The sequence below is a fragment of the Peromyscus leucopus genome, chromosome 6 (assembly GCF_004664715.2).
Source record: "Peromyscus leucopus breed LL Stock chromosome 6, UCI_PerLeu_2.1, whole genome shotgun sequence".
NCBI classification, from domain to species: domain Eukaryota; kingdom Metazoa; phylum Chordata; class Mammalia; order Rodentia; family Cricetidae; genus Peromyscus; species Peromyscus leucopus.
The window spans coordinates 13,242,388-13,269,892 of record NC_051068.1 but is presented as its reverse complement, the minus strand read 5'-3'; the positions used below and the strand labels follow the sequence as shown (position 1 = coordinate 13,269,892).

General features: G+C 42.9%; 1 protein-coding gene across 3 annotated transcripts in view; it reads left to right on the top strand.

Moving 5' to 3' along the window:
• The first annotated feature begins 14,682 nt into the window (after positions 1 to 14,682).
• The window catches only part of Pex5l (peroxisomal biogenesis factor 5 like), a 208,417-nt gene continuing 195,594 nt past the window's right edge, over positions 14,683 to 27,505 (top strand). For 2 of the 3 annotated variants that reach the window (XM_028872673.2, XM_037206535.1), the window contains exon 1: positions 14,683 to 15,069. In XM_028872673.2, the coding sequence (XP_028728506.1) occupies positions 15,049 to 15,069 (21 nt within the window). In that variant the 5' untranslated portion in view covers positions 14,683 to 15,048. The remainder of the gene's footprint in view (positions 15,070 to 27,505) is intronic. The other variant, XM_028872676.2, reaches the window with a different exon arrangement.

Sequence of the window (27,505 nt, the reverse complement as noted above, 5' to 3'; positions counted from 1 at the left end):
GATGACTCCCACTGACAACCATCAACATTCCTGGCAAGATTTTGGTACTCTCAATAACTACTTCATAGGAATAGAAAATTTTCTCTGCCAATCAGTAGCTGATGAGAAGTCAAAGAACCAATGAACAAGACACTACAGGACCAAAAGGCTGGTTGAAAACCCAGTAATGAGGGGACAACATTCCTCCAATCTGGTGCCATGCCAGGCATGTCACTGTTTGGAAAATGTATACTTGAAAGCTGGACAACATCGACCAGTAACTAGGTGATAAATGCACTTGGATTCTTTCCTCTTTCCATGCTGGAGGCACTTGGAATACCATATAAAGTGGTACCCTTGAGATGGTATGGTACTTGAAGCAGTTGTTCACTGAATGGCAGTTGAAATACAAGTGGAGAAAGGGATGTGTCAAGAAAAATCACAGGTCAGGCTCAGCACCAGCACTAGCTTTGATTATGTGTGACATGGGTTGTATCAACAGAAGCCAAAATTGGGTGAGAAAATTATCAGAATATACTTCAAAGCAAGCAGAGCTAGAGATCATGCATGTGAAAGAAACTTCACAAAGAGGTATAAGATACCTGCCTAGACCTGGTTGAAAGTTCTCTGACTGTAAAGATAAGTCCAAAACAAATGTATGTGCATGCATACTTTGTGTATGTGTATATATATGTGCGCGCGCATATGTGTGTGTGTGTGTGTGTGTGTGTAAGGATATAACATTAGTAAGATAAGTCTGCTTTTATGGTACAGAAAGAGGACACAAAACAATACACTGAAGAATATATTCAAAACCATTGACATAAAATTAAAGCAGGATCAGAGACACTGAGGAATTTGATGTTATTACAAGATCACAGAGGGATCTTTGACAATGACTTTTGAGCAAAGACTTTAAAAGAGAGAGAGAAACAGAGCCATGCAGACATCTGCGAGAAGAGCCATGTAGTTACACATGCCCAAGGTTTGCTGTGTTTCACGAGGAGGAAGCTGGTTTGCTTCCGTCAGCTGAGCAAAGCAAGTGGAAAGCAGGATATAAGAGACAATGCTGACAGAGTACAGTGTACCTGCAGGCTCTGATTTCACTGTTGTGAAAAAGAATCATTCTGGCTTCCGTGAAAGAGTCTGCAGAGAGAAAAGATGGAAACTGGAAGGGCAGTGCAGAAGTCGCTTCATAGCCAGGCAGTGAGAACAGCAGCTTAGATGAGAGAGCCTGATTAAAGAAGAACCGGAGTTCCTGCATGTGTCCTGCAGAGTCGGGAGAATTTGGGGATGGGTTGATTTGGAACATGAGAAAGCAGAGTCAAGGATGACTGAATGCGTCATGCCCTACTCAGAAGAATGGGATGCCGGCCATTTAGCGTTAGGGAAAGCTACAGAGGGAAATGGGAACAAAAGTCTAGTTAGGGGGCTTGAGTTGGGGTTTGGAATGTTTATCAGTCATCTAAGAGGAAATGTCAAGTAAGGATGTGTGCGTCAGCCTGGAATTCAGAAGCAACAAGAAAGTTGAAGGTGAAAACGTGCTCAACAGGAGAAACTGTGGATCCAGAGAGCACTGAGAGTGGATGGAGCTGTAACACCAATGGAGCCCCTAGGTGGTGATGATCAGCCACAGGCTGGGCCACCGGGAGGCCCCAAAGAGCCTACCCCAGGCTCAAATGAAGAGGCTATTTTAAGAAGGTAGTGGTATCTATATCATGTCTGCCAACAGACTGAGAACTGATCACATTTGGTGACATAAAAGCACTAACAACCTTGACAGAAGCAGTTTTGATATTGCCGGTGGGCAGGAGCCAAATAGATCAGATTAGCCAGGGGAGTGTGGTGGTGTTTGAAGGTGGGGAGAGATCATCTGTGGTGTAGGCCAATGGAAACAAGGCAACAGAGAGAGAACAAATTATCACTCAAAAGAGACGGTGCAGTTCAGGTATGTCTGTAGGAAGAGAATGAAAACTTTGAGGCACAGAAGCAAACAAGAGAATAGATATGGAGATAGGAATATATGGGGCAAAACGTCTTTTTAGGTTTCCTATTAACCCAGTGAATTTAAAAGTGAAGTGATCAGTTGAGCATAAGGAGAAAGAAAGAGACTTTGTGGGTTAGTAGAGGAAGGTGGTTGATTGATAAAGGGAATGTAGCAGGGTTTATTGGGAAACCCCAGTGAATGGCCTATTTGAAATGTATGTTCCAGGATTCAAGATGACACCAACTTTGTCTCACAGGTGTGATAACACTAGAAAGCTGGATTTAATCTGCATTATGGAGAATGAGGGGATTCAAGATTGATGGAATCCTTATCACCATAACTATAATCCTGGTCATCATAAATTATTCATTATCTGTGATGCACATGACACCAGGCTCAGTGCTTAAAAAGAAATTATCGGGGCGTGAAGGGATGGGGGGAGGGCGAGGGGAGCAGAAGGAGGGAGGACAGGGGAATCTGTGGCTGATACATAAAATTAAATTAAATTATAAAATAAAAAAGAAATTGTCTGCAATCTTTGTAACAGGTTCTCCTTAAAAGTATTATTATCTATTTTATATGAATGAGTGCTTTGCCTGCATGTTTATGGGGCCTTGGATCTCCTGGAACCGGAATTACAGATGGGTGTGAGCTGCCATATGGTACTGGGAATCGAACCTTGGTCCTCTGGAAGAGCAGCCAATGCTCTTAACCACTGAGCCAGGCATCTCTCTAGCCCCACAGTACACTCTTAATGATAGGCATTGTTATCTCCATTTCACAGGTGAGGGAATGAAGACCTAATGCAATTCAGGAGCTTACAAAAGCTACATCTGTCTAGTATACATAATAGCTGCAAAATATCAGTGAGACATTTCCCACATCTTAAATTGGTAATGATGACAGCAGTATTATTCATTTTGGCTTCTCATCCATGGCCATTAGAAATAGAACAGGAGAAAAGAGACACATGACCATCAGAGTCTGCTATGAAAATATCCTCCCACAGCTGCTACACACACACACACACACACACACACACACACACACACACACACACACACCATAAATCCAACAATCAATATTAGGGCAACTATGACTTGCTAATTCAAATGCTTATCTGTTGATACAAATCTTTGAAAATGCAGAGTAACCTGCTTCTTTTTGTTTGAGTCAAGCACAAAGAATAACTCTAAGAGCTCTGAAATGCTGAAATATTTTATAACCTCAAAGATTTTGCAGCTCTTTCTCTTATTCACTATGGGGGTGATGTTGCCTTTAGGGTTCAAGACTCTCCGCTCCGAGTATAAAAAGAAACAATTCAGTAGGACTTCGGCAGAGAGCAGGTCCTAATGCCACGTGGACCACAGAACCTACACTGCTCTTCGTAATACATCAACATTCCTCTTATTAAGTGCCACTTCCAGAAACTATACTGTATCCTTGACTCGACTCAAGAAAAAAGAAGTATTTAGTTATTCCTAAATTATGGGAAAAGCAGAGCTGTGTAGAATGACTTCAGCCTAGAACAGAAGAGAATGACCATGAGAGCAGCATCGTCTACCCAGAAGTTCTGCCTTCTTCCTCCTATGCAATAAATCGCATCCTGTCAAGCTCAAGCCTTCAGTAGGTTTCACCGCCAACTGTAGCACGAACCTTAAAAGGTTTTATTAATAAAAACAAACCCGGAGTCAGGTATTGGGATGAACGCTGAAAGATCAGAGAAACAGGACAAGCCACAGCTTCCTCACCTTGTAAATTCCTCAGCTAATCTTGTTTCCTCAAACTGGAAGCCTCTGAGTCCTCACCTGAATGGGTCTCAGCTGAACTGCTGCTAAAAAGCCTAAAAGCTTAACAGGCTCTAGTTCCTGGTTCTCATGCCTTTAATACCTTTCTGCTTCTTGCCATCACTTCCTGGGATTAAAGGCGTGTATCTTTCCCAACCAAGACATGAGATCTCAAGTGCTGGGATTAAAGGTGTGTGCCACCATGCCTGGTTGTTTCCAGTATGGTTTTGAACTCATAGAGATCCGGATGGATCTCTACCTCCAGAAAGCTAGGATTAAAGGTGTGTGTGCCACCATTTTCTGGCTTCTATGTCTTATCTAGTGGCTGTTCTATTCTCTGACCCCAGATAAATTTATTAGGGTGCACAATATATTGGGGAACACAATATCACCATAGCCAACCATGATCTGTTTTTAAGTTTGGAAAGTTTTAGGTTGGAACCTGTGAGTTCTCCTGGGATGAAGTGTTGTGAGTTACTATAGAAGCCTGAAGAATGGTTAGGAGAAATCAGAAGGGGGGCGGGGGCAGGGGAGAAAAGGAAGAAGAGGAAGAAGGATGAGGAGGAAGAAGAGTAAGAAGGAGGAAGGGAAGGGGAAAGAGGGGAGGGGAAGGAGGAGGGGGGAGGGAGAAGAGGAGGAGGGAGAAGCAGCAGCAGCAGCAGCAGCAGCAGCAGCAGCAAGCAGCAGCTTGGAAGGACTTCCTGAAACTCAGATGGAAAAGCTGCTACTGTGCACGCTGCTGTGCAGGCCAGCTAGGAAGGCCACCCCTGTGGGGTCCCTGAGCTCCTGTTGTTGCCTCACCACACCATCAATATACAAAGTGACCTGAGTGCTTGATGTGCACCGGGGAGGGGTGTAGGGCCAGTGCTTGCGTGATTCCTCTTCTCAGGACCCATGTCACACACTCCATGGTTTAACCGTGGTAAACTTTTCTCTAAAATATTCTTCCCATACCTATTATACAAATACGTTGGCTTCCCTCTCTAGCCCACAAACGTCACTGAAATTAAGTTCTAAGGCTCCTATCAATCTCTCCCTTTTTTTATTTCACTGATAAAACTCAATGACAAACGTCATTTCACAAAATTTGGAGACACGATGTAATAGTTGATATAAACTCACAATGTCAAAGAGACAGAATTTATAGCATGCCAGGAATATTCAATTTCCCACCCCTCATAAATGCACACACACACACACACACACACACACACACACACACACAAACACACACACACACACCATCCCTCATTATCTTTAGTACCTGAATATAATCTACTTCTGAAAACAGCAAATTTTCAGTTAACAAGAATCTATATTCTGCTGCTCAATATATATATATATATATATATATATATATTCCAAGCCCATCAAAACCCTCCAAACAATTTTTTCAAATACCATCAAAATACTCTTCAACCACTTTATAACAAGCACCAAGAATTTTGGTGTGACACAAAGCTTGAAAAATACCAATTACTTAATTATTAAACTCTTAATGACCTCATTAGTATGCGTGCTTGTATGCTGTACAAATGGAGACTGCACATTAACAAATGCAAACACATTTTCTGCCTACACTAGAGAAAATAGGTGCCATAATGCAAATATAAACGAGGGAACTAACAAAATAAATGTGAATGGGCCCTGAGCAGGTGGGTGACTAGGGGTTCTGTAGAGACCTCCCACAACCCTGAATGTGTAGACACCCAGGAAGGTGTGGGGAAATGACAGCAGACGTGCAAGACCTGCCCAGATGCCCGCTCCTGTTAGAGCAAGTGCAGTAAGCCTATCAGGATCTACCCAGCCTCTCACTGGAAGTCAGAAATTTTCCTCGCACTTGTTTGCAACTTCCATGTGAGTTTTTAATTTTTAATTTTGATAATGAATTGTGATAGTGAGTGAATGTCTCCATGTTGTAAGTGATGACAATGAATATTCATGTTGAGATGGACAGAGAGCAAAAGATGTCACACATGTACATATATATATATATGTATCTGCCTGTATATAGATAGATAGATGATAGACAGATAGATGATAGATAGATAGATAGATAGATAGATAGATAGATAGATAGATAGACAGATAGATAGATAATGGAGAAAGATACATGTACACACACACCCATATATACACACATATATACACACACATACCCTCATATATACATACACATATACACTGTTATACACATATACACATTTATACACCCATATATACATGCAATCCTGGACACATTACAAGAGAAATTACTTCTTAGGTGTTAGTACTGGGGATTAAACTTAGGGTCTTGTGTATGTTAGACAAGCACACTACAACTGACATACATTCTTAACAGAAATCACTTTTCTCATTCCTATTTACTGATACAAATTTCTATTTTAAAAGAGTAAGTGTCCCATTATAAGCAAATTAATAAATTACCATTTTCTATCACTGTTCTATAAACAAACTTAAGTTGCTTATAGAAGTTCATTATTAAATGTTTTGCATTATATAAATCTTACTGAAAATTTGCAATTATTTTAGAAGTTTTGGGGGCCTGCAGAGATGGCTCAGCAATTCAGAGTGTGAACAGCTTCCACAGAAGACCCAGGTTCAATCCCCAGCACCCACATTGGGCTGTTCACCATTGCCTGTAAGTCTGGCTCCAGAGCATCTAGCTCCTCCATCTGGCCTTCACGGCTCCTGTACACACAGATGAACACACATACACATAAATAAAAGTAAACATTTTTGAAATTTTGAGAGTAGGAATGGAAAGTCACTGACTTTAAACATGTCAAAACATTTCATTTATTTTGCCAAACAATCTCTTGGAAAGATAGACTGATAAGAATATAGTCCCTGAAGTGCCAGAATAAGAGATTCATCTCAAACCCTTTCCAAAAATGAGCATTATCTTAAAGTAGTTAATAAAATGTATCCAATTTGGTGACACTCTAGGTAAACATTTTATTTCTTTCATTACTATTTTGCCTGCCCCCTCCTCTCTGAGACAGTCTCATGTATACCAGGCTGGTTCTCACTCACTGTGTACCAAAAGATGATCTTTAATTCCCAACCTTGCTGCCTTCATCTCCCAAGAGTTGGGATTATGGCTGTGCACCACCACTCCCAGTTTGTGAAGTATTTCATGCATGCTGGGCAGGCACACTACCAACTGAACTGCATCTCCAACCCAATTTTAATAACTTATTTATTGTTTATTTCTATGTATTGATTTTTTATACTTCTAACTTTTATGAATTTCCTGACCATATATTTATCGTGTCCCTGTTAGTTGCTTTTGAAAACTTTTATTTATAAAAGGTATTTGCATACTAAGTATCATTACCCATTGTCATTTACATCATGAGTTCCCTTTCCTTTGTAAAGTTTGAGGGCTTCCCAAGGTTGAGCTATATCCCCATTTGCTCAACTGAACTAAATCCCTTAGCAGTATTGGATGGCATGAAATGAGACTAAGACTATCTATTTATCTTTATTTATAGCAGAGACTACCAGGCATCTACCTACCACCTACCAATGTATAAAAACCATAAAGTTTTCCTTTTTTGCATTGTGTGGAAGAGCACATCTTCAGAAATTCCAGACCTGTCTTGCTATGCAGGGAAGTCTAAGCAGCTGGCCAGGTGGTCCTCACTTCCTCTCTAAACACTTGGCATTGCAGGTCTTATGAGCTGAACAGATGCCATGATCCCATCAGTCTCTTGCCTCAGCTGGACCTCAGATCCTCCATTCATGATTGAAGTGTATGATGGGTGATTCTATGTGTCTCCATCAGCTCTGGTCTTCTCAGTGTCAGTTGATGGAGCCAACATTGCAGGTACCCGAAAATAAAATTTTATTAAGTGGACTAAAGGATTTCACTGGTCTGAATACTGAGTACTTTATTTTGCAAAATGAATGAACGGAACATTATCTCAATTAACATCATTTCATCATTAACATATTTACTCTCTGAAAGTCCACTTGGTGCTCTTTAGACAGCTGAAGATATTCACCAAAGAGGCTTATGCTTCAACAAACATTTAGAGAAAACTGGCATCTGAGGAAAGTGTCTATTTGCTGGGCTCTCACAGCTTTGCTGAGGAGGAAGACCTGTAAATTACAAATTCTTATTCATTATAAATTCCTTGAGGCAGTACTGGTAATATCGAAAATCATCCTGTGATCACCAACAAATCAGATCACCCGCAAACAACCTCACGTGCAGCTGACAGAGCAAGGCCAGAAGCAAGGGCCCAGATGCCCGAGCCCAAGACCGTAGAGCCGCAGAGGAAGGCAGAGGAAGCATAAGGCTTGACGGTGACAGTCAGCCTGGGCCAGTCAAGCACAGCAAGCTGCCGAGCAACTCCAGAATTGACTTTTTAATATCTTAAAATGGTGAGGTATAATGGCTCACTCCTTTGCAATTTGTTTCTTTCTGTTTTTGATGTGTGTGGGTGTTTTGTTGGCATGTATATCTGTGGACTACATGCATGCCTGGTGTCCACAGAGATCATAAGAGGCCCCTGGACCTGGAGATGGTGGTAAGCTGCTGTGTGGGTGCTTAGAATGGAACCTGGGTCCTCCGGAAGAGCCACTAATGCTCTTAACTGCAGAGTCATTCTTCCAGCCCTGTCATGAATGTTTTGTTTAAAACAACTGTCCTTAAATTGTGTCTTCACATTAAATTATTTTTTAATTATCATGTCATCAATATTTTCATGCTATTCCAACTACTACCTAAGTAACCAGGGTGGTTGCTCAGATTTTCTGCAAAGGAGTGAGCTGTGTAAGAAAATGAAATAGTTAAAACTAGTCTCTCATGTTCATCTGCCTCTGCTTAACCAGAAGTAAAAAATAGTTGATCCAAAGAAAAACACTCAGAGAATTTTATCTAATATTTGTGTGTGTAATGTGCTTGTACAGGGGGGAGGCTGTAGGTATATTTCCTCAGGCATCATCCACCATTAATTTGAGACAGGATCTCTCATGGTCCTGGAAGTCACCAAGTAAGCTAGGCTGCCTGGCCAGCAAACCCCAGAGTTCTGTCTGTCTCTACCTTCCCGTGCTGAGATCATAAATGTCTAAGAATTCATCTCACAAAGCAGTTCACAGAAGAGGGGAGGTGTGTGGGGAGCAGAGGAGGCCCTGAGTAAATGTGTATTATTGACAGGAACCCCAGTGACTGAGACCCATGGGAATTGACAAAGCCTTCCTCAAGTCAGGCTCGGGGAATTGGCAAAGTTTTCCTCTGGTCCCAGTGCAAATGTTGGCAGTGTGTGCAAAAACTAGCTTCCTCCTCCTAAATGACTGCAATCTAAGGCTGCTCCCTACAGAGAGCACCCCTCCTCCCTCAGGTCCTGTGCTTAATAGACGTGCTCAGGTTCTAAATTCTTCATACTAGGTCTGGCTCCTTCAGAGTAAACACAACCCATCTGATCCCAGCTTTTCTGTATGTGTGTCTGTGTGTCTGTCATTTCTTCATTCCCTCTTCTCCAAGTCAGGTTTCCAGGACCAAGCTGTGCAGGTCAAAGTAGAAATATTTATTTGGAGGATCAAGCAAGCCTTTTTGTGCTGAGGAGATGGTGAGTAGGTAAGAGTGCTTATTGCTCAAAAGTTTGGATACCAGCCCCCACATAAAAAGATAGGCATGACCATTTGTGAGCCAGCAACCCCAGGGCTGTGGGAGCAGAAACCAAAGGGTCCCGGGGCTTACATCCCAAGAATCTTCTCTTTCCCATCACACTAGTTGGCCAGAGTACAAAAGCAGTGGTTTCTCAAGTGAGAGCCTGAGGAGAGGGGCTCTGTGGTTCTGAACAGCAGTGAATCCGTGACTGTGACTAGGAAGCCAACGGCTCTGCTTGTAAGACACTCGAAGGCTATTAAACTAAGTGGATGGGGTTGAACTCGATAGATGCCCCTGCTTGAGTCAAGTAGGTAGGACCTGCCTCCAGGAAAGTAATCTGACTTCAAGCAGAAGCCCAGCCTGGTCAAGGTAGCTTTGAAGCCACTGAGAAGTTAGAGGCTACGTGCATGCTAAGACAGCAACAGAATAGAAAGGGTCAAGCGAACCTTCTTTGTAAATTTTCTCCCGAAACCAAGACCCCAAAAACTATGCTTAATATTTAGTCCAATATAGATACCTGAAGGAACACTGGCATTGTAATGAAGAAACGCTGATTTATTTTACAGAATTTCTTAAATTGGTCTAACAGGAGCTCTGTTTGTTTGTTTATTGAAAAGATATTGCCACCATCTCCAAGGCCAAGCATCCCTGGTCGCTGACCTTTCCTTCATCTAGCTCCCAGGAAGCCTCCTTGGCTGTGTGCTTCTCCAGTTCCTCCCGGATCCAAAGCCCAGAACAGCCGCTAATCCTGCCATTGTGTCAGAGACAAAAGAGGGCACATGGGCAAACTTTAACAAAATGTTCCTCCCTCAACACAATCCAAACCAATTAGTCATTGTGATTGGGTCTACAGCTATTTCGACTTTTGTTCTCTCCTACCATCTTTCCACAGTAGGGTTGGAACAGCATAGATCATAAAGAGAGACTAAACCACCAAAGGGCTATTATCCCCGATTTTCCCCTTTAGTCCACAAGAACAGCTTTTCCAGAGATTTAATGCTCTGAATTTTCAATACCCACTTAATAATATACAGTAGAACTCACTGATAAGCAAAGTTCATTTGATCAATGCTGAGTAGATTCTGCTGCCTTCCAACCCTGGAACCTTCTGGTGGTTTGAGTGGAGGTGACAGTTGTCCATCTGCCCAAAAGGCCATGGGCTTGGATTGCATGGCAAACCCACAGGTCACTCAAAACACAGTTGGAGTGCTTTAGGTGGAGAGGGACACAGGTTGGACTTCACTCTTGGTACTGATGTCCCTGGGCCATCACAGCCCAGGACAAAACCTGCCTTTGTACACTTTTACACAAATGAATAACTGTCGAGGCAGTTATGCCTCTCAAATTTTATGGTACATATAAGGCAAACTGGAGAACTTTGGTGAAAGACAGATTTCAGCTCAGTGTACTGGGACCTGGGCTTAGAGTGGACATTTCTAACAAGCTCCCAGCACACAGACTGAACTTGGAATAACAAAGGCCCTGGGATTTAATAACAAAATGAGAAATACTTTCTGGGGCTTAGATATGGTATTCAATCATGTCCACTCTCAGCGGTAATCGATGTAAAAAGAGAGATTTGGGCTGCAGTCCTCAGAAACAGGGCATGCCCTAATGGGTTTTTGTCATGCAGCCCAAGCATCTTTAAGTCAGGCCGCAGTGGTATTACTGTCACCAAGTCCTATGTCCACATGGAGGGATGACCAAAAGACTCCTTCCATGCTGTGAGTGCAGCCATTTTTACATTATGTGGTTGTTGGAGTTTGGAAAGACTACATATTTATTTTCAGAGTTGTTTTGCACGAGTGTATCAACATAAAACACAAGAAACCCTATAAAAGATAAAAATAAGGTAAATGTTTGGCAAAAGTGTCCATTTTTATTCAAATATTCCTGGCATCAAGTGGATACAAAGCTGTGACCACTTGCCTTTGTTCTAAATGCTCACACCTTTTTCTAGCCCACTGTCTGGTAAGTTTGACAGGAGTCAGTTTAACCATGATTCTTTGAGAAGGGTGCAATGGTTATACACATAGCGTTTCTATTGCTCCAATCATAGAACTAAAAAGTTATGCACAGTTATACTTTACAAGGTCTCTTTAAAACAACCTAATTTGCAAAAAGGATTTCTGCAAATATATTATAAGCCAGTTTGTTTGTTTGTTGTTGTTGTTTTGTTTAGGGGGGTTATTTGCATTTTAGCTAAAATGCTAGATTTGGACGAACATTTGTTTATGAGGTACATAAATTTCTAGATGATTCTGTGAATCGGTGTTCTCTCAAGATACTGGCTCTTTAACAGATACTGGAGAGCTTGTGTTTGTGGATAGGTCTTGTAGCTGGAGGGCTTCTCTCCAGGTTCCACCAAGCCCCGCAGTCCCACAATCCATGTATAAAATAATCACTCAGATGCTTATATTACTTATAAACTGTATGGCCGTGGTAGGCTTCTTGCTAACTGTTCTTATATCTTAAATTAACTCATTTCTATAAATCTATACCTTGCCACGTGACTGGTGCCTTACCGGCGTCTTTACATGCTGCTTGTCCTGGCGGTGGCTGCAGTGTCTCTCTCTCCTTCTTCCTGTTTCCCCAATTCCTCTCTCCTTGTCCTGCCTATACTTTCTGTCTGGTCACTGGCCATCAGTGTTTTATTTATATAGAGCGATATCCACAGCAAGGTCTGGAAGGACATATTGGTATGGAAAGAGAGGATTAAAGTTAAAACCAAAGGAAAGACCTTCTGTGCAAAGTCATAAGTAGAAGAAGAAGTGGCATTTCAGTGCTGTTCTTTTCTTAGTTCTACAAAAAAAAGGGGGTCTAGACTGACTTGCCTGCCATGGTAAAAATGTCCTCCTGCCAGGAAGCTGCACTTAGTGAAGTCACATACCATGCTCTCAATAAATACGAACAAAGGAGGGTACGAATGGTCAATCTCTGTGAGATTGGAGCAGCACAAGCATCCTGGATCCCCACATGAGCAATCACACTCATCACTTCCAGAAACCTAAAACTGACTCTTCGACAATTAGATTTAGCCAAGCAGCCTCCAATTACAGACTTCCTTCAGGGAAAAAAAAAAATCCAAATACGGCCACTATTTAATTCTTAAAATGTGTTCACAACCACCCTGTACAAGCTTCCCTTTGGCATCTTCCAACAGAGCCTCCCTGTCCAGCCCACAAAGAGCTGCTTTGCTCAAATAGGCTCTTCAAAAACTGCGAACATGCCTCAGTCCATCTTCCAACTACTGCCTGAGAGAGGAACGCCTTCACAGAGAGGGCTTTCATTCCTGGCATTTGTGAATGAGCTGCCCGGGTTTAAACGGAAGACGAGAGAAGCTCTATCTTGACTTCTAGTTGCTGCGCGTGCTGGCTGGTTCCAACGCTTTCACAGTCACTGGTTCCTTGTATTCACTATTACATCCTGCAATCATCACAGATCAAACATCGGTGCCAGCATTACTTCACAGATTTCCAGAGCTTTCCATTCAAAACACAAGAGTTTCTCCATGCTTTTCAGATCACATAACTCCTTTTGAGACTGTGTAGTGGTTGCGATTTCAGAAAATCAGCACTCTTTTGTATCTGAACTAGAAAACGTCTGTTTGCATATTCATGTGCACAGTCATTTATAATTTTCAGCACTTCCCTTGCATTTGGTCACCAGCAGACATAGACAGGGCAGACATTGGCTTCCTGCTCTGGTTTTATTTCTACCACTGTGGGAAACACCAAGGCCAAAGCGACCTGGGGAAGAAAGGTTTCTTTAGCTTACATGTCCCAGTTAGTCACTGAGGAAATCAAAGCAGAAACTTAGTCAGGAAAGGAGCCTGGAGGCAGGAGCTGATGCAGAGGACATGGAGGAGATGCCCCACGGGCTTGCCCACAGGATAAGCTGATGGAGGCAATACCTCCATTGAGACTCCCTCTTCTCAAATACGAATGTAGGGTTGTATCAAGTTGACAAAAAACAACCAGCTCACCTTGTCAATAGAGGGAAAGGGGGTCAGTGCCTTTGTTCCAAAGAACAGGGAGGTCAGAAGCTGTTCCTGGCACCCCAGGAAGACTCCTGCCACTAGGCTTTGACTCCTTCCCAAAAAAGAAAAAGGAAACCAGACATGGATGTTATATTACAGTAGCTCAGAAACCAGACATGGGTGGTATTTTACCTAAGAACATACTTAGTTTTCAGGATGCAACTGTGAGTTTAATCACACAGGGTTGAGACAGAAGCCTAAAGAGATTTGTACTTGGTTAACTACAGATGAGATCTAATATCCATCCAGCTGCTGCCAGCAGGTTTTGGGCCCTTTGGGTTTATCTGCTTGCTCTCCTGCCTGCTTCTTTTAGGACTTCAGTGCATTGAATTGGATTAATTATTTCTCAAGTTCACGTGTCCCCACAGGTCTGTGCATGGTTCTGTTGTATTTGTTTACGTGTTTATTTTTGAAATGGTAATAGGTGTCCTGCAGTTCCCCAGACAATATGAAAGCTGAGGCTGACAAGGGACCTTCCTGTAAACAGGCCCCTTGCCCTGCCCCCACCTCCAATGCCCACACTTTGTACACTGTGAAGTTTCCCTGATCACACAGTCATAGGAACACACACCCTAGGGAGTTTGCATTCTCACTTCCAGCTTTATGAAAAGTATATTACAACGCAACTAATACATACTGTGCTTTAGGAAACTTGGGGACACATGTACTACACAGTCTTTTCAACTCGGGACCTACCTAAACAGTCTGCCTATGTATTTTAGTATAAGGCAAAGGTCACTCCTTCAGCAAATACATATTAGGTGCCTACCACCTGCCAGGACGTACACAGTACTATGCTGGGTTAATGCTAGTGCACAGGGATTCCTGATGTCACGGAAGTAACATTAAGGTAGACAGACAACAGGATTCTGAGTGGTTTTAATGCTGGGGAGAAGTGTGTGGGGTTTTTTGTTGTTGTTTGTTTTTGTTTTTAAGTATTATGCTCAGAGGTAGCTGGGAGTGGGATGCCTAGGTCAGGATTCACCTCCCAGGAGACACTACCCTTTCTCTCCTACTTTTCTTCCAGCTAGTGGACAGTACCCCGCCTCGAAATCACTCCCACTGCGGCAGAAGGTCCGCGGTTCCAGGTGTGGACCGCTCTCAGGACACACCGCTTTCTCTGAGCCACCAGGGAAAGCCAGCGGAGCACGCGCCGGGAGCGCGCTCGCTGGAGCCGCCCTCCCGCCCCCGGCTCCGCGGGAGCGCGCGCGCCGGGCTGGCAGCTCTAGGCGGCGACGCGGCCCGGAGGGCGGCGCGCGCCCTGCGCTCGGCAGCTGCGGCGGTGGCTGGAGCGGGCTGGCGTCGGGACGGGGGCGGGAGGGGACGCAGCCGCCTCGTGAGCGCCGACGAGAGTGGGGCGCAGGACCAGCGAGTTGGAGAGGCGCGGCGAGCAGCACTGCGCCCGCGGAGAGCCCGGCCCCGCGTCCCCGTGCCCGCGCGCGCTCAGCACCCGCGTGGAGGACAGCTCCGCAGCGCGCCGCTCGCCCCGCCGCCCTCTCGCCCGCCTGCTCGCTGTAGCTGGTGGCCCGGGCGCCCCGCGGAGAGCCCTCACCGCGCTGCCCGCCCTGCTCCTCTCTACGAGCCCGCCGGGAAAGCAGCCCTGCAGCCTCGGGAGCCCTGACGACGCCGGAGCAGAATGTACCAGGGACACATGCAGGTAAGAGACCTCCTTCTGCGGGTCCGTGGGGAAGCCAATGCTCCCCAAGTTCCTGGGGGCCAGAGCTGCACCTCGCCCAACTCAACAAGTGACTGGTGCACCATGACCAAGGCGTTTGCATTCCCAGAAACACTGGACTGTGTCCCAGGGTGGGATGGGGAGGAAAGACCGGGAACTTACGCTGGGAAGTTTGTTTTCTGTTCAGTCCTGAGGCTGTGCCTTTAAGCCGGCTCTGGGATCCTAGCAGAGGAACCCCGAGGAGGTGACCATGTTTCCTTGCAATCCCATCGCTGCACCTCGCACGTATGTCAGCTGAAGGGCAAACATCAGCCAGACTTGCCGCCTCTCCTGCCTGCACAGGGCTCTCCACAGTCCCAGCACTTAGCCGCGGTCGCAGTGTTCTGTAATGCATTATATTTTAAATGTTCTGCGATGTATTTCCCCCTTCAGGTGACGGGACATTGTCATCTGTCCCAGTAGTCACAGTGGAGCGGCACTGGGGTTCTCAGGAGGGGCTTCTTCAGATACCAGCGCTGTACTCAGTTGGGAAGATTACTTTAACCTTGAGTCTAGTTTTCATGCACGAGGTTGATTTTCCTCAGGATAAAATTGTACTGCTGTGTGGTCAGATAACCCAAGCACTAACTCAGCCTTCTAAAGTGTGAGCGGAGCTCATTCTCTATCCCTGGACATGTTTCCCCTGGGGCTTTCTTTCCAAAAACACTCAGAGAGCAGTCCTCATAGGCGGTGTCCCTCACACCTGGCATCCATCCGGTGTGTCTGTGTGAGTGCCAAAGATGCCTCTCCAGTCTTTTAGACTCCTGGAGACATAACAAATAGACTGATGTATGCATGACTTAATATTTAATTTCCAGGTCTTGGGGAAATTCCTTTGAACTGTCTTGTACTGTTATCTAAAGCATAATACTAATTGTATCTTATCTAAAACGTATTACTGATTGTATCTTAAGTTTATTTAGTAAGAATTCAGAGTCAGCCGAGTAGAATTCCAACAGCATTGCCCTGTCACTGACATCATCCTGCTTTGAAAGTCATTAATGGGATTATGTCACATTTGATGGATAATTATTAGTATAGTAGCAAATACAATCTGCCTGATTAGAAAGTTTAAAATCAAAGGAACTCTCCCACTAACTTGGGGGCGGGAAGCCAGCAGCAAAGGGCTGATTAAATATTGTGCTTTGATTTCACCCAGGAATGATACTTAAACTTTCATTATTTACATAGCATTATTAAATAATCTCTTCACAAAGGTAAAAGAGGAACATTTGAATAAATAGATTCAGCTCTCAGAAAATTTCTCATATTCACAGAAATCATAGTTGACTGCCTAATGCAATTTATTAAAAACTTTCCATGACATTTTTGTTTTGGGGTTTTTGATGGGTTTTGTTATTAATTAATTAATTGTTTATTTATTTATTTGCTTATTTATTTATTCCAAGATAGGTTCTTGTGAATGCAGACTTGCAGAAACAGTCTGGTGAATTCACACACCCTCCAAAACAGTTTTAACTCAATTTTCAGGATATTTTTAAGAGAGGGTGCTATTGAAACTTACATGGTCTAGAACAGTTTCTGAAGGTTTACTTTTACCTTGGAAGAGGAGACAGATGTGACAACAAGATTGCCCACTTGTTCCCACTGTGGTGTGTGCCGCTGTACCAGCACACCAGGACTTGCAGCAAAGCTCCCAGATCGGTTCTGCCAAGCCGAGCTTGAGAATGTTACAAAACAAAAGCCACGATCAGCATCCTTGCCAAAATTTTCGAGCACAATGCTTTCCCCCCTCACTCTTGACCATTATGTTGAACAAAAAAATTTCAGATGTGGTCTGAATGGGAATTCTAATTATCCCCAAATCACCTCTGACAACCTGATTCGTGATGTATCTTTGTTTACATTCTTAAACACCCACTCTCTTCCCCCAAAACTGTCATTTAGCCTGTAGATAGACCCTCCATAGTGTTGGTATATTTAAGAATGGCCCCTTATTGGTTTTAGCTCTGTCTTATGTGTGCCTGACTCTATTCACACACAAGCACAAACCCAGTCCAAACACCCTCAAATATTTTCAATTAAAATCCCAACACGTCCTCTGTAGCGTAGACCAGGAGCATGAATGTTGACTGAGGCTGCTGCCAGCTTTGGGCATATTTGAAAGGCTGGTATTACTTGGCTGTATTAAAACAGGTATAAAACAGAAAACCCTTGTAATCGTGTCCTATGCCTTCTAAGTCTTCTCTTTTTTGTATGCAAGATATTTTAAAAACAAAGTGCTTTGTAAATAACAATCTGGAGTGGAGGGGGGTGTTCACATGAAGCCTTAAAAATAGTCCAATTAAAACTCCTGCAGAGCCTTCATGTTTCCAACTAAATGCTTCTGCAAGTGGATGCTTGATTCTCACACAAAAGGCTAACTGGTCTCCTTGTGGTAGAGCCTGCACTCACAGGCTTTTAAAAACACCCATTTGGTTCACTCTGATAGTTCATTGCAAGCTGAAAAGTGTCATCTCTTAAAAAGGAACAAAGCACAGGAAGGAACGTATGTCTTGGTTTCATGGCCATCTCCGTGACTATGTTTCTCAGGTGCAGGAGGTATGTTGTTTTCCACTGGCTCACCAGTTATTTCCAGAGGGAACTGATTACCCCAGTAACTTAAGCAAGGATGGCTCTCGTTAGTGACGGCTTTCGTCTTGCTTCCTTCTCCCTTCTCACAAAGGGATCGATGGTGACTAAATTACGCTCCAGCGTCAGTTGAGACAGAGCTGTCTACTACTGATAAGCACACTGTGGTCCTAATCCCACCAAGATCCCCTCGCTCAGTGCTGATGTGCCTGTTTGCTCCTGTGGGTATAAGTTACCACTGCCAGCAGGAGCAAAAGTACCCATGGTCTCTGGATAGTTTCCGAACCCAACCCGTTTCCTGCTGGAGTATAAATATAGATCAATGTCATTTACATTTTCAACTAAGACGGGTTTTCTTGAAATGAAGAATTAGTGGTAATTTCTCCATTTGTTATTAAAAAAAAAAAACTTATTTCAGAAAGAAATGAGACCCAAAATAATCTCTTTGTGATGGTGACAGATCTTCATCCCAGGCCTTCAGTGCAGATACTTCACTTATTGAACCTTCACAACACATAGTGAGCATGTATACCATAAACTTAGAATACCGTTAGTCACTCTCAAAGTCAGCATTTTGTCTGTTGTCCCCCAAAAAATAGATTTGAGGGATTTTGTAATTTATGATGCTACTTGAGCTTTTCCTTAAAATTTTCACAGAGGGGCTCTACTTAGGTAAATAAATCAATCATGTTAATATATAAGACCCGACCACTGGAGATTTCTTTAGGTTTTCTCAACACCAAGAACTAAGGAGTCAGGCCAGCATAGGCTATGGATGCTTTCAGCATCCTGCCTCAGCTTGCCACAGTGGAGACCCTCCGCAAGCTGCTGATGTTATTTGGGGAACTTCCAGCTTTCCAGCAGGTGCCTCTTCTACCTCTTCCATGGTACTTTTCACCCTACGTCATTTCTTTATCAACCCTTTGCTAAGCCATCAGCCACTAGCCCTCCACACACCCCTCGTCATGGTATTTGAACCATGGCATTTGAGTGAAGGCAGGGTATGATGCTTTAGGCAGGGTGAGGCAGGTATGGTGTTTGGGCAGGGCTGGTTCTGTTGTCTTGGTCAAGGATGGCTACTGCCCTTGCCCTGCCCCTTGTACTCAGCTTAAGTGGCACATGTCTCCCCTCACAAGCTTTGCTATTATTATATTACCCCTATGAGTAATGACCAACATTTTTAAAATGAGGTTATTTTCTTCACTAAACTACAACTCTGTTGAAGAAAATTCATGTCCAGTTAAGCAGATGCTCAAAATTACAGGAAAATCTCCAGCAAGATTCTGAAGTGCCTTTCCGTATATTCACAAGCAGTTATACTTGATATGGGTTTAACACCGAGCATTTAGCACTAACATTCTGATAGCTGTGGTTAAGTGTTATAGGATATCTGATTAAGCTGAAAATTTCATTCCAGGCAGCAATTAACAGTAGACAATCTAAAACCCATATTATGGGCTCTATAGGTTTTATTCATAGTTCATAAAATTCTTCATAAAAGCATATGCTTGAAACTACAGATTCCAGCACATGTATGTTTTGACTCTAAAACATTTTTAAAGTACAGATGAAGAGAAAGTTAAAACAGAGCTTGTTGATTTGAAAATCCAGCATTTCTCCATCACTACTGCCAACCTTGGAAGCATTGACATGCGGTGTACCATGCCGTGAGAACATCTGGCAGGCTGCTTTGCTTTGTTTGCCTGGCTTAGTTTGGGCCTTCTCTCTTTCCATTGAGGTCACTCTTTTCCAGCAGTGGAATACCCAGAGCTGTTTCAAGGGCTCGCAGTTCAGAATGGACTTCCTGATGCAGTTACTAAAGTAGCACCTCTCTGGCAGTGAGTGTTCAGGTAAACCACCATTCTGTGTCCTCTTACTGAGAGACCCAAGTCCAGCTGAATTTTAGTGACGATAAAGAGTGATGTGACTTCATGTGTGTTTTTGGGTGTGGTGGCACATACCTGTAATCCCAGCAAAACGTCAGGAGACTGGGGGAGGAGGAAGGTTCAAGATCAGCCTGGGCTACATAGCAAAAGCTGTTTCCACAAAAGAAAAATCAAATAGGCTCATGGAGAAAAGGTTGTCCAGTTTCTGACGCACACATCACCATTTTCTAGACTCAGAACTTCCAAACGGCAAGGTTATTTTGATAAGACCAGAATAAGGGGTACCATTTCCTTCCGGGGTGCTTACCTTCACTCCCTCTCCTCACTCTGCTGTACCTTCTAGTAAGCATACCAAATGGAAGATTGTCCTTTCCTAGTCTTCTGCGAAGGATGATTATATCCCATCTATTACATTACCGTATTGTGCCAAATACAAGCAGGAAGGTAGTTTGTATCTTGTCGGTTCAGTATCAAGACAATTAGTGGACTTTCAGAGCTGCCAATGCTGTCCTGTAGCGTCAAACTGTAACACTTTGGCGTATTCTTATTAGGAGATAACAGTCTCTTATTTAAATTCCATTGGATAAATAGCTAACATCACACTTCAAGTGGGATTTCAGTAAACAGGTCATTTCTATGGATTTTTCCTTTAGACAATCACGGTTATAAACCACATGGATGACAGTGCTTGCACATCGAGAGAGCAGGAGGCTGTTTATCCATTGTCTTGCTGGAGAGAGATATACAGATCTCTGTCAGCAGTGTTGCAGTTGAACAGACCAGAGCCAGGTGGGGTAGCTAGCATTACAGATATATGCTCAGCTCCAACCCACTGTCCATGTGAACATACCTCTGTAAACCCAGGCAAGTCCTGTGACTGAGGCTTGATGTAGCAACATTTTCCTCCCCCAAAGAGTACCATCTGGTGATCTATGAATCATAGAGATATCAAGAAAGGGTTATTGCTGTTTTGATGCCAGCAGTCTACCTAGGGTGACACAGAATTCCTACTCCCATGCACCTCTTCAAAGCCATGTGGCTCTTAAAGCAACTGGTATAGTATACAAATTCAAAAAATGCCATATGCATACTGATTAAAATGTTTGCAAAGTAAAATCTCAGGAGGCCACAATGACTATGGAATTATTTGCAGGCTGCTGTTTAGGAAAGGAGCAGACCCATTCTCTATTGCATTGGTTAAATGCATTAAAGGTGACATCAGGGCACAAAAATACATCGGCATCACATTAAGCAGTGAAATCACAGACTTCTTCTCAGATTACTTTGATCAAGGGTGAGCCCAAGTTTGAATTCTCTACTTCTCTGCCTGTGTCTTTGGTCTGCAGTTTGTGGTTACTAGTTTGTGTCTGTATCCATCCCTGTGGTTGTGTCCATGACAAAGGCCTCTGCTCTGTATTTATTGAACAGCTCAGAAAGCATCATATGGGAAAGAAATGAGGATTCTTTACAAAAATTATTAGCAGTGTTTTACAATAGATTAAGTCATTAACTCCAACTGACACCAGCTGGCCTCAAAGCATTGTAAACAAGCTCTCTATATGTTGTTTCCAACGTTTATGATGGATTTTATGGTGTAAGGTTTCTTCCAACTGTTGGCTGCTTTGAGCAAGATTACCACAACACACATACACACATGTATTACTCTGGGTCGGGGGCATTGAAGAGAACATTACTTAAGATTAAAGCTAAGTTTTAACAAGTTGAAAAGCTTATTAGATGGGAAACCCCAGGCAAGGCTGGTTGTCACATTGTTCTCTTAAAGGTAGGTTAAACAAACAGACTGAGTACACAGTAAGATAGCAGGTAGACTCTCAAGTGACCTCAAGGCATTTTACTAATTTGGCTGTGAGGTCTAGCAAAGGTTTATCATTATCTTTGAATGTAAGAGATTATTTTCATAAAACTGTATCTCTGTACTCTCCAGGTTTTGGAGTGCAAAGTGGTAACATTGAAGTAAAGTTTCCTAAAGGGATAAACAGTAGGAAGGCACCACACAGAACATCCTGGTGGGCAAGATGCTTGCTTGAGATTTATGAAGTCAAATTCAGGGAGAGTAAATAGCTGAGCAGTGCAACGTCTGTGCACACATGAGCCCCTGGTACTAAACCAGCATGGCTTAGAGAAGAAATGCAGTGAGAAACATCCTGAGGAAGCACACACCCGGTGTGTGCCAGCGTGTGTGCGCATATCTCTGCGTCTCAAATTAATTAATTAATTAATTAATTAATTAATAAAAGAGTGCAGTCAACTGAAGCAACCATCTATGATAAGCAAATCCAACATTTGTCAGGGAAATATTGCCTGATCACTGGGCAATTGGTAGGTGGCCATCAGATTAAGCCCCACAAGATCAACACACAGTGTGTGAACAGAGAGTTGACAATTGGAGAATAAGAATCGCCTTAAGGCAATATGAGGAAAATAAGGCTACCAGAGCTGTGTGATATGTCTTTTTCCCTTGTACATCAGTGTTAATGGTGCTAGGGAGGTGGGTTCTAAAAGTTATGCTCAGATCTTGTGGCCTTGAATCACTTGAATCAGCAGATGAATATACGCACACGAAACAACTGGGGGCTTGTTAGAACTGTAGAATCTCAGATGCTGCTGCAGACCAGGGCATCGGGATTTTCATGCACATCCACATCTAAGAAGCACTGACGTGTGGAACCTCTGCATGGAAAGCAGAGCCCCGTCATTGAACTGATACCCTCTACAAACACTTAATTCTTAGGTAGTTTTTTGATGTCACAAAGCATGATGAGGTTCCCCCAAAAAAGCAGCAGTGATTGAAACTGTATGTGCACAGAATGTCTTGTTATGTGGACAGCACCTTCACTGCTTTAACAGTGGAACAGACACCAAGCGAGCTGTAGTTTCCCTCCAGGGGAGACGCAAGTCAACATGATGTTCCCCCTAAATAAAATGACCTTCCTGTCTTTGAAAGACTATCATGTCTTCATCCCTTGAAATCTTTTCTTATGCCAGATAAACAGCCCATTTCACTCGACTGTGTTTCATTAGGATGTCTGTGTTGTTTTAATGGCTCCCTGATATTGTGACTGTCCAAATGAGGCACATCGTTCTGGGTCTGACCGTACCAAGCTGTGTGAGATTGTTTCTCTCGGGAAAGACAGTCACTCTGATAGCCTGAAACCGCTTGAGCCTCTTTACACTAAATCGTACTGATGTCTCTATTCTCTGAAGGCTTGGGAGCCATTTTACTGGTGTTTGGTCTATTCCAAAATAATTTTGGATCCAAATGTGCTGAATAGAACATTCTAGGTGAACAGTTTCTGTGTTCCAAAAAAAAAAAAGAAAGAAAGAAAGAAAGAAAGAAAGAAAGAAAGAAAGAAAGAAAGAAAAGAAAAGAAAATGTGCTATTTTCAGGTCATAGAATCCTTAGTTTAAAAAGTTCAACTCAACCATCTCATTTCATAAATGAGAAATTTGGGACTGGAAAAAATTTTTTTAATTTCCCTCAAAGCCCTAAACTGTTGAGTTACTGGAGTCAATATTGGGATGAAGTCTGCCTTTCTTTGATTTTTTATTTCCATTGCACCTTTATTCTTATTTTGACATTTATGACATTGAAAAAGCTAAATGAAAAGTAAACATTGCAATAAACCAGGAGATGTTTCCAAATAGCCAGGTGTTTGGCACTCAGTCACCAAAGCTGACATTTTCCTGCTTTTCAGCTGTGTTATAACTATTTGATATTTACACGACCCATTTTAGCAGTCATTTGGCTGAGAGTAGAAGAGGGTCTGGCCTGAAATGTGTTGTACCAGTGGAGTGAACTAACTTGAGCAGTTATATGATTTCTTGTCCTAATGCTGTTCACCTCTTTGAACTAACTAGATAGAATATTTGAGTGAAATTATTTGACGGGCTTCCTTAGCATTATTCTTAGTCCCCTAAATGTACTCAGTCATGTTTTTAAGTGTAAGTAACTGAGACAAACTCTATCTCATACAGCAGATGAAGACTCATTAAAAATATATTCAATCAGACAGTGGTGGTGCACCCCTTTGATCCCCAGAGGCAGGCAGAACTCTATGAATTCGAGGCCAGCCTGGTCTACAGAGCTAATTCCAGGATAGCCGAGGCTGTACAAAGTAACCCTGCCTCAAAAAACCAAGGGAAAAAAAAAAGTGTATTCAAGCAATTAACAAGCAGGAAGGAAGTGATGCAAATAGAAAAGTAACTGTTGTTTACCGTCGTCATAGAAACTGACTCACAGGAATGATCCATGCAAGTCAGGGGCAGGGTGACCTGTGTCTCAACACTCACTCAGGAAGTGGAGTCAGGGGGATCAGGAGTTCAAGGTCATCTTTGGCTACATATCAAGTTCAAGAGCATCCTGAACATTGTGAGAAAGCCCCCCCCCCAAAAAAAAAACCCTGATCGATGGGAGTGGTATTTGATTAGGAAGAAAACAGGCACGCAATATCAAAACATCATCTTCAAAGTTAAGAAGAGGAAAGATGCTAACTTTCGAATGATTAAATTAGAAAACACCATAACTAAACAATGAAAGTCAGCATCATGAGGGATCACATGACCATCTGAGCTTCTGGATGTACTGCCTCAGAGAGATTCATGCTGAAATCACTGCCGAATTCAATCACAAGAAACTCAGGCAAATTATGAAGGAAGTTCTATGAAATAATCAGATTTTGTGTTTCTGAAATACCAATATCATAACCGAATGAAAAGGAGAAAAGTTGATGCAAATTAAAAGAAGACTAAAGAGATAAGATGAATAAATGCAATATATGATCTTAAAATAGATTTGGATGAATAAAGACAATGGCTAAGGACACAGCTCACTGATGTGATTTGCAAAATTTGAATACAGACCAGAAGTCGTTAGTCTAATGTGGTGTTAAATTTCTCAAGTTGGAGAACCAATGTGAGAATATAAAAGGATGGCCTTGTTCATAAGTGACTATAAATGAACTCATTGGGTCACACAACAAGAAATAAACAAATGAATAAATAAATAGTAAAAGACATGAAATCAGACAGGCTGAGAAGAAAAAAGGGATCAGTGGGGGTGGGAAGAGGGCAAGGGAGGATAATAGGGTGAATATGATCAAAATACAAAATGTACATGTATGAAAATGTCATGTGAATCTTGGGTATAATATGTGATAAAAATACTTCAAAAAGAGTATGATTCTTCTTCATAAAGTATGCATGCTGCCACATGAATGATGATAAATGGCATGGCATATGTAACCTGCTCTTGTTTGAGTTATATATGATAATAAATTGTATGTATGGAGAAAGGGCATATGGGAAAAAAAGGAAAAGATCACAACTAAGCAAATAGAACAAAAACTGACTTTAAAAAATGGTTAAACTGAGAAAAGACATTCGTTAATCCATTGTATCACCCTCAAAATTCTTCTATAGGCTTGAGGGTTATTTTGAAATAAAAGGGTTTAAGGGTATTTTTTAATGTATAAAAAAGAAGTTCATTGTGGATGTTAACAGGCTCCTAGAACTACGCTAAGGATGGATGGACCAGATAAGAATGATAAGAAGGAGGGAGACAGGCCAAGTCAAGTCCAATTAGGCTGACTTAAGTGCCTGTGCAGTCTTCACCCCAGAGTCTGGTTCTGCTGACACCAACGTGAGGGCTGGATTTGCCTCTGCACTGCTGCTGCAGGACACAGAAGCCTTACCATGAAGCCTCAGCGCTGCTCCTTGCCACCAGCATGGCCCCTGTACTGCGACAGCATCAGTGTTTCCAAATCCTGGGGAGCGAGGGGATGGTAGGTGGAACACAGCATCAGCTCCATACCTGGCTTCAGGGCCGACCATGAAAAGCCCCTTTCTGAGACTCAGAAAGCTGAGGGTCTCCAAACGGGAAAGACCGTTTGGATTCAACCAAGTGTTTTGAAGGAAATGTCTCCCACCACATGTTATAGATGCTACTAGGAAAGCTGTACTGAAAATAAGATGAGGTCCTAGCTCTCTGCTGACGTAACTGCAGTCCAGTCTGCCATGTGTGGTAAGAGTTAGAAGCAAACATTCTCTTGCAGGCCATTCTTACTTGACCCTGCTGCTGTTAGGTGCATCCCTCTAGGAAAACAGGGTACAACTGGAGAATGCTGGCTTATTAAATCATGTAGCGAAGAAGAGGAAAGTGACCCTGCCGTCATTTGTCAGCATCTGTCTACTGCCCACTTCTACGTCTTTTGAGGAATTAGAAAGAGCCCTGTGAATAACTCGGTAATTAATCAGAATTAAAATGCATATCATGTACCTTAAAGATAAGAACATCCTTGCAGGAATTTAATATGGAAATGTGGACAGACTACAGTGACATATTCACCCTAAAGATGGTGGCTGTCAGGCTGCCCTGTGCACTAGGGTCATTAATACTGATATAAAGTGTCTTATGGGAGTAGTTAGAAAGATTTATGTAAGACCAAAAAAGAGTTCTTAAGCCTGGGGAAAGATTTAATTAAAATAGAATCTCAAAGTATCGATGTCCTCAGAGTTCATGTTCACAACTTCATCAGTTCATGAATGAGGACATGGAGAGTCTCAATGGCTCAGACTTTTTTTTTGAGACAAGGTCTCGAGTATTTCAATCTTTACTCAAACCAACTATATAACCAAGGATGATCTTGAACTCCTGATCCTCCTACTTCCCAAGTGCCTGGATTAGAGACCTGCCCCACCACAATTGGTTTACTGAGTGCTTGGGTCAAGATTGAACTCAGGACCTCATCCTTACTAGGGAAGTTCTCTACCAACTGAGCTACACTTCAGAAGCCCCAGTGGATTTGGAGGCATGTTTCATACATCTCCTTTATATTTGAAGAATGCCTCAGTTGGGGTTACTATTGCTATGGTGAAACACCATAACCAAAAGCAGGTTGGAGAGGAAGAGGTTTGTTTGGCTTACACTTCCATATTGTAGTCCACACTGGAGGGAGCCAGGACAGGAACTCAAATAGCATAGGAACCTGGAGGCAGGAACTGAGGTAGAGGCAATGGAGGAGTGCTTCTTTCTGGCTTGCTCATCATGGCTTGCTTGGCCTGATTTCTTATAGATCTTAGGACTACCAGCCCCAGGATGGCCCCACCCTCAATGGGCTGCTCCCCACCCCCATCAGTCACTAATTAAGGTTGTCTACAGCCCAACCTTAATTAATCTGATGGAGGCATTTTCTCAATTGAGGTTCTATCCTCTGATGAGTCTAGCTTGTGTCAAGTTGGCATAAAACAAGCCAGCACAGAGGTGACAAAAAAGGAGCTTCCATCCGAGAACAAACAAGCCCCAATCAGGGGCCTAACTTCAGCACACAGTGTAGTGACCTTATTCTCAACACTCCTGTCCTGCCACTGTCCTCATCTGTGGTGTGGAAATATGTGTGCATGCATACACACACACACACACACACAACCCTTCTTCAGCCACTTAAGTAGATGGGATCTTGTTACAGCAGAGGCTTAGCACGTAGTGATTTCTCAGTGGCTGTTATCTCCTGTCTTTATAGAGCTTGCAAAGTGTTTCCTGTCCATCATGTGTAGAAGGAGAGCACAGTGGTACCTGCTATTCTAGGTCGTTCACTGTGGCCGCCAGTGCTTCTCACACAGTTCTGGATTTCTTTTCCCCATCCCCACACTGTTTACTGATCTTCACTATTCCTGTGCTGCCTCTCAGGCAGTGTTACTCGAGCACACGTCAACACCCTTGCCTATGAAGCAAAGTCAAGGGTGTCTCCATGTTTTCTCCCTGTTCCGTGTGCCTCACTGACCCAATAATTAGTACATAGTTTTAAGTATTCTTGCATCTGTCCAACTACTAGAAGTCTGTCTATGGCAGTGACTCTATTCGGTATGTCTTCACCTCCTTAGAG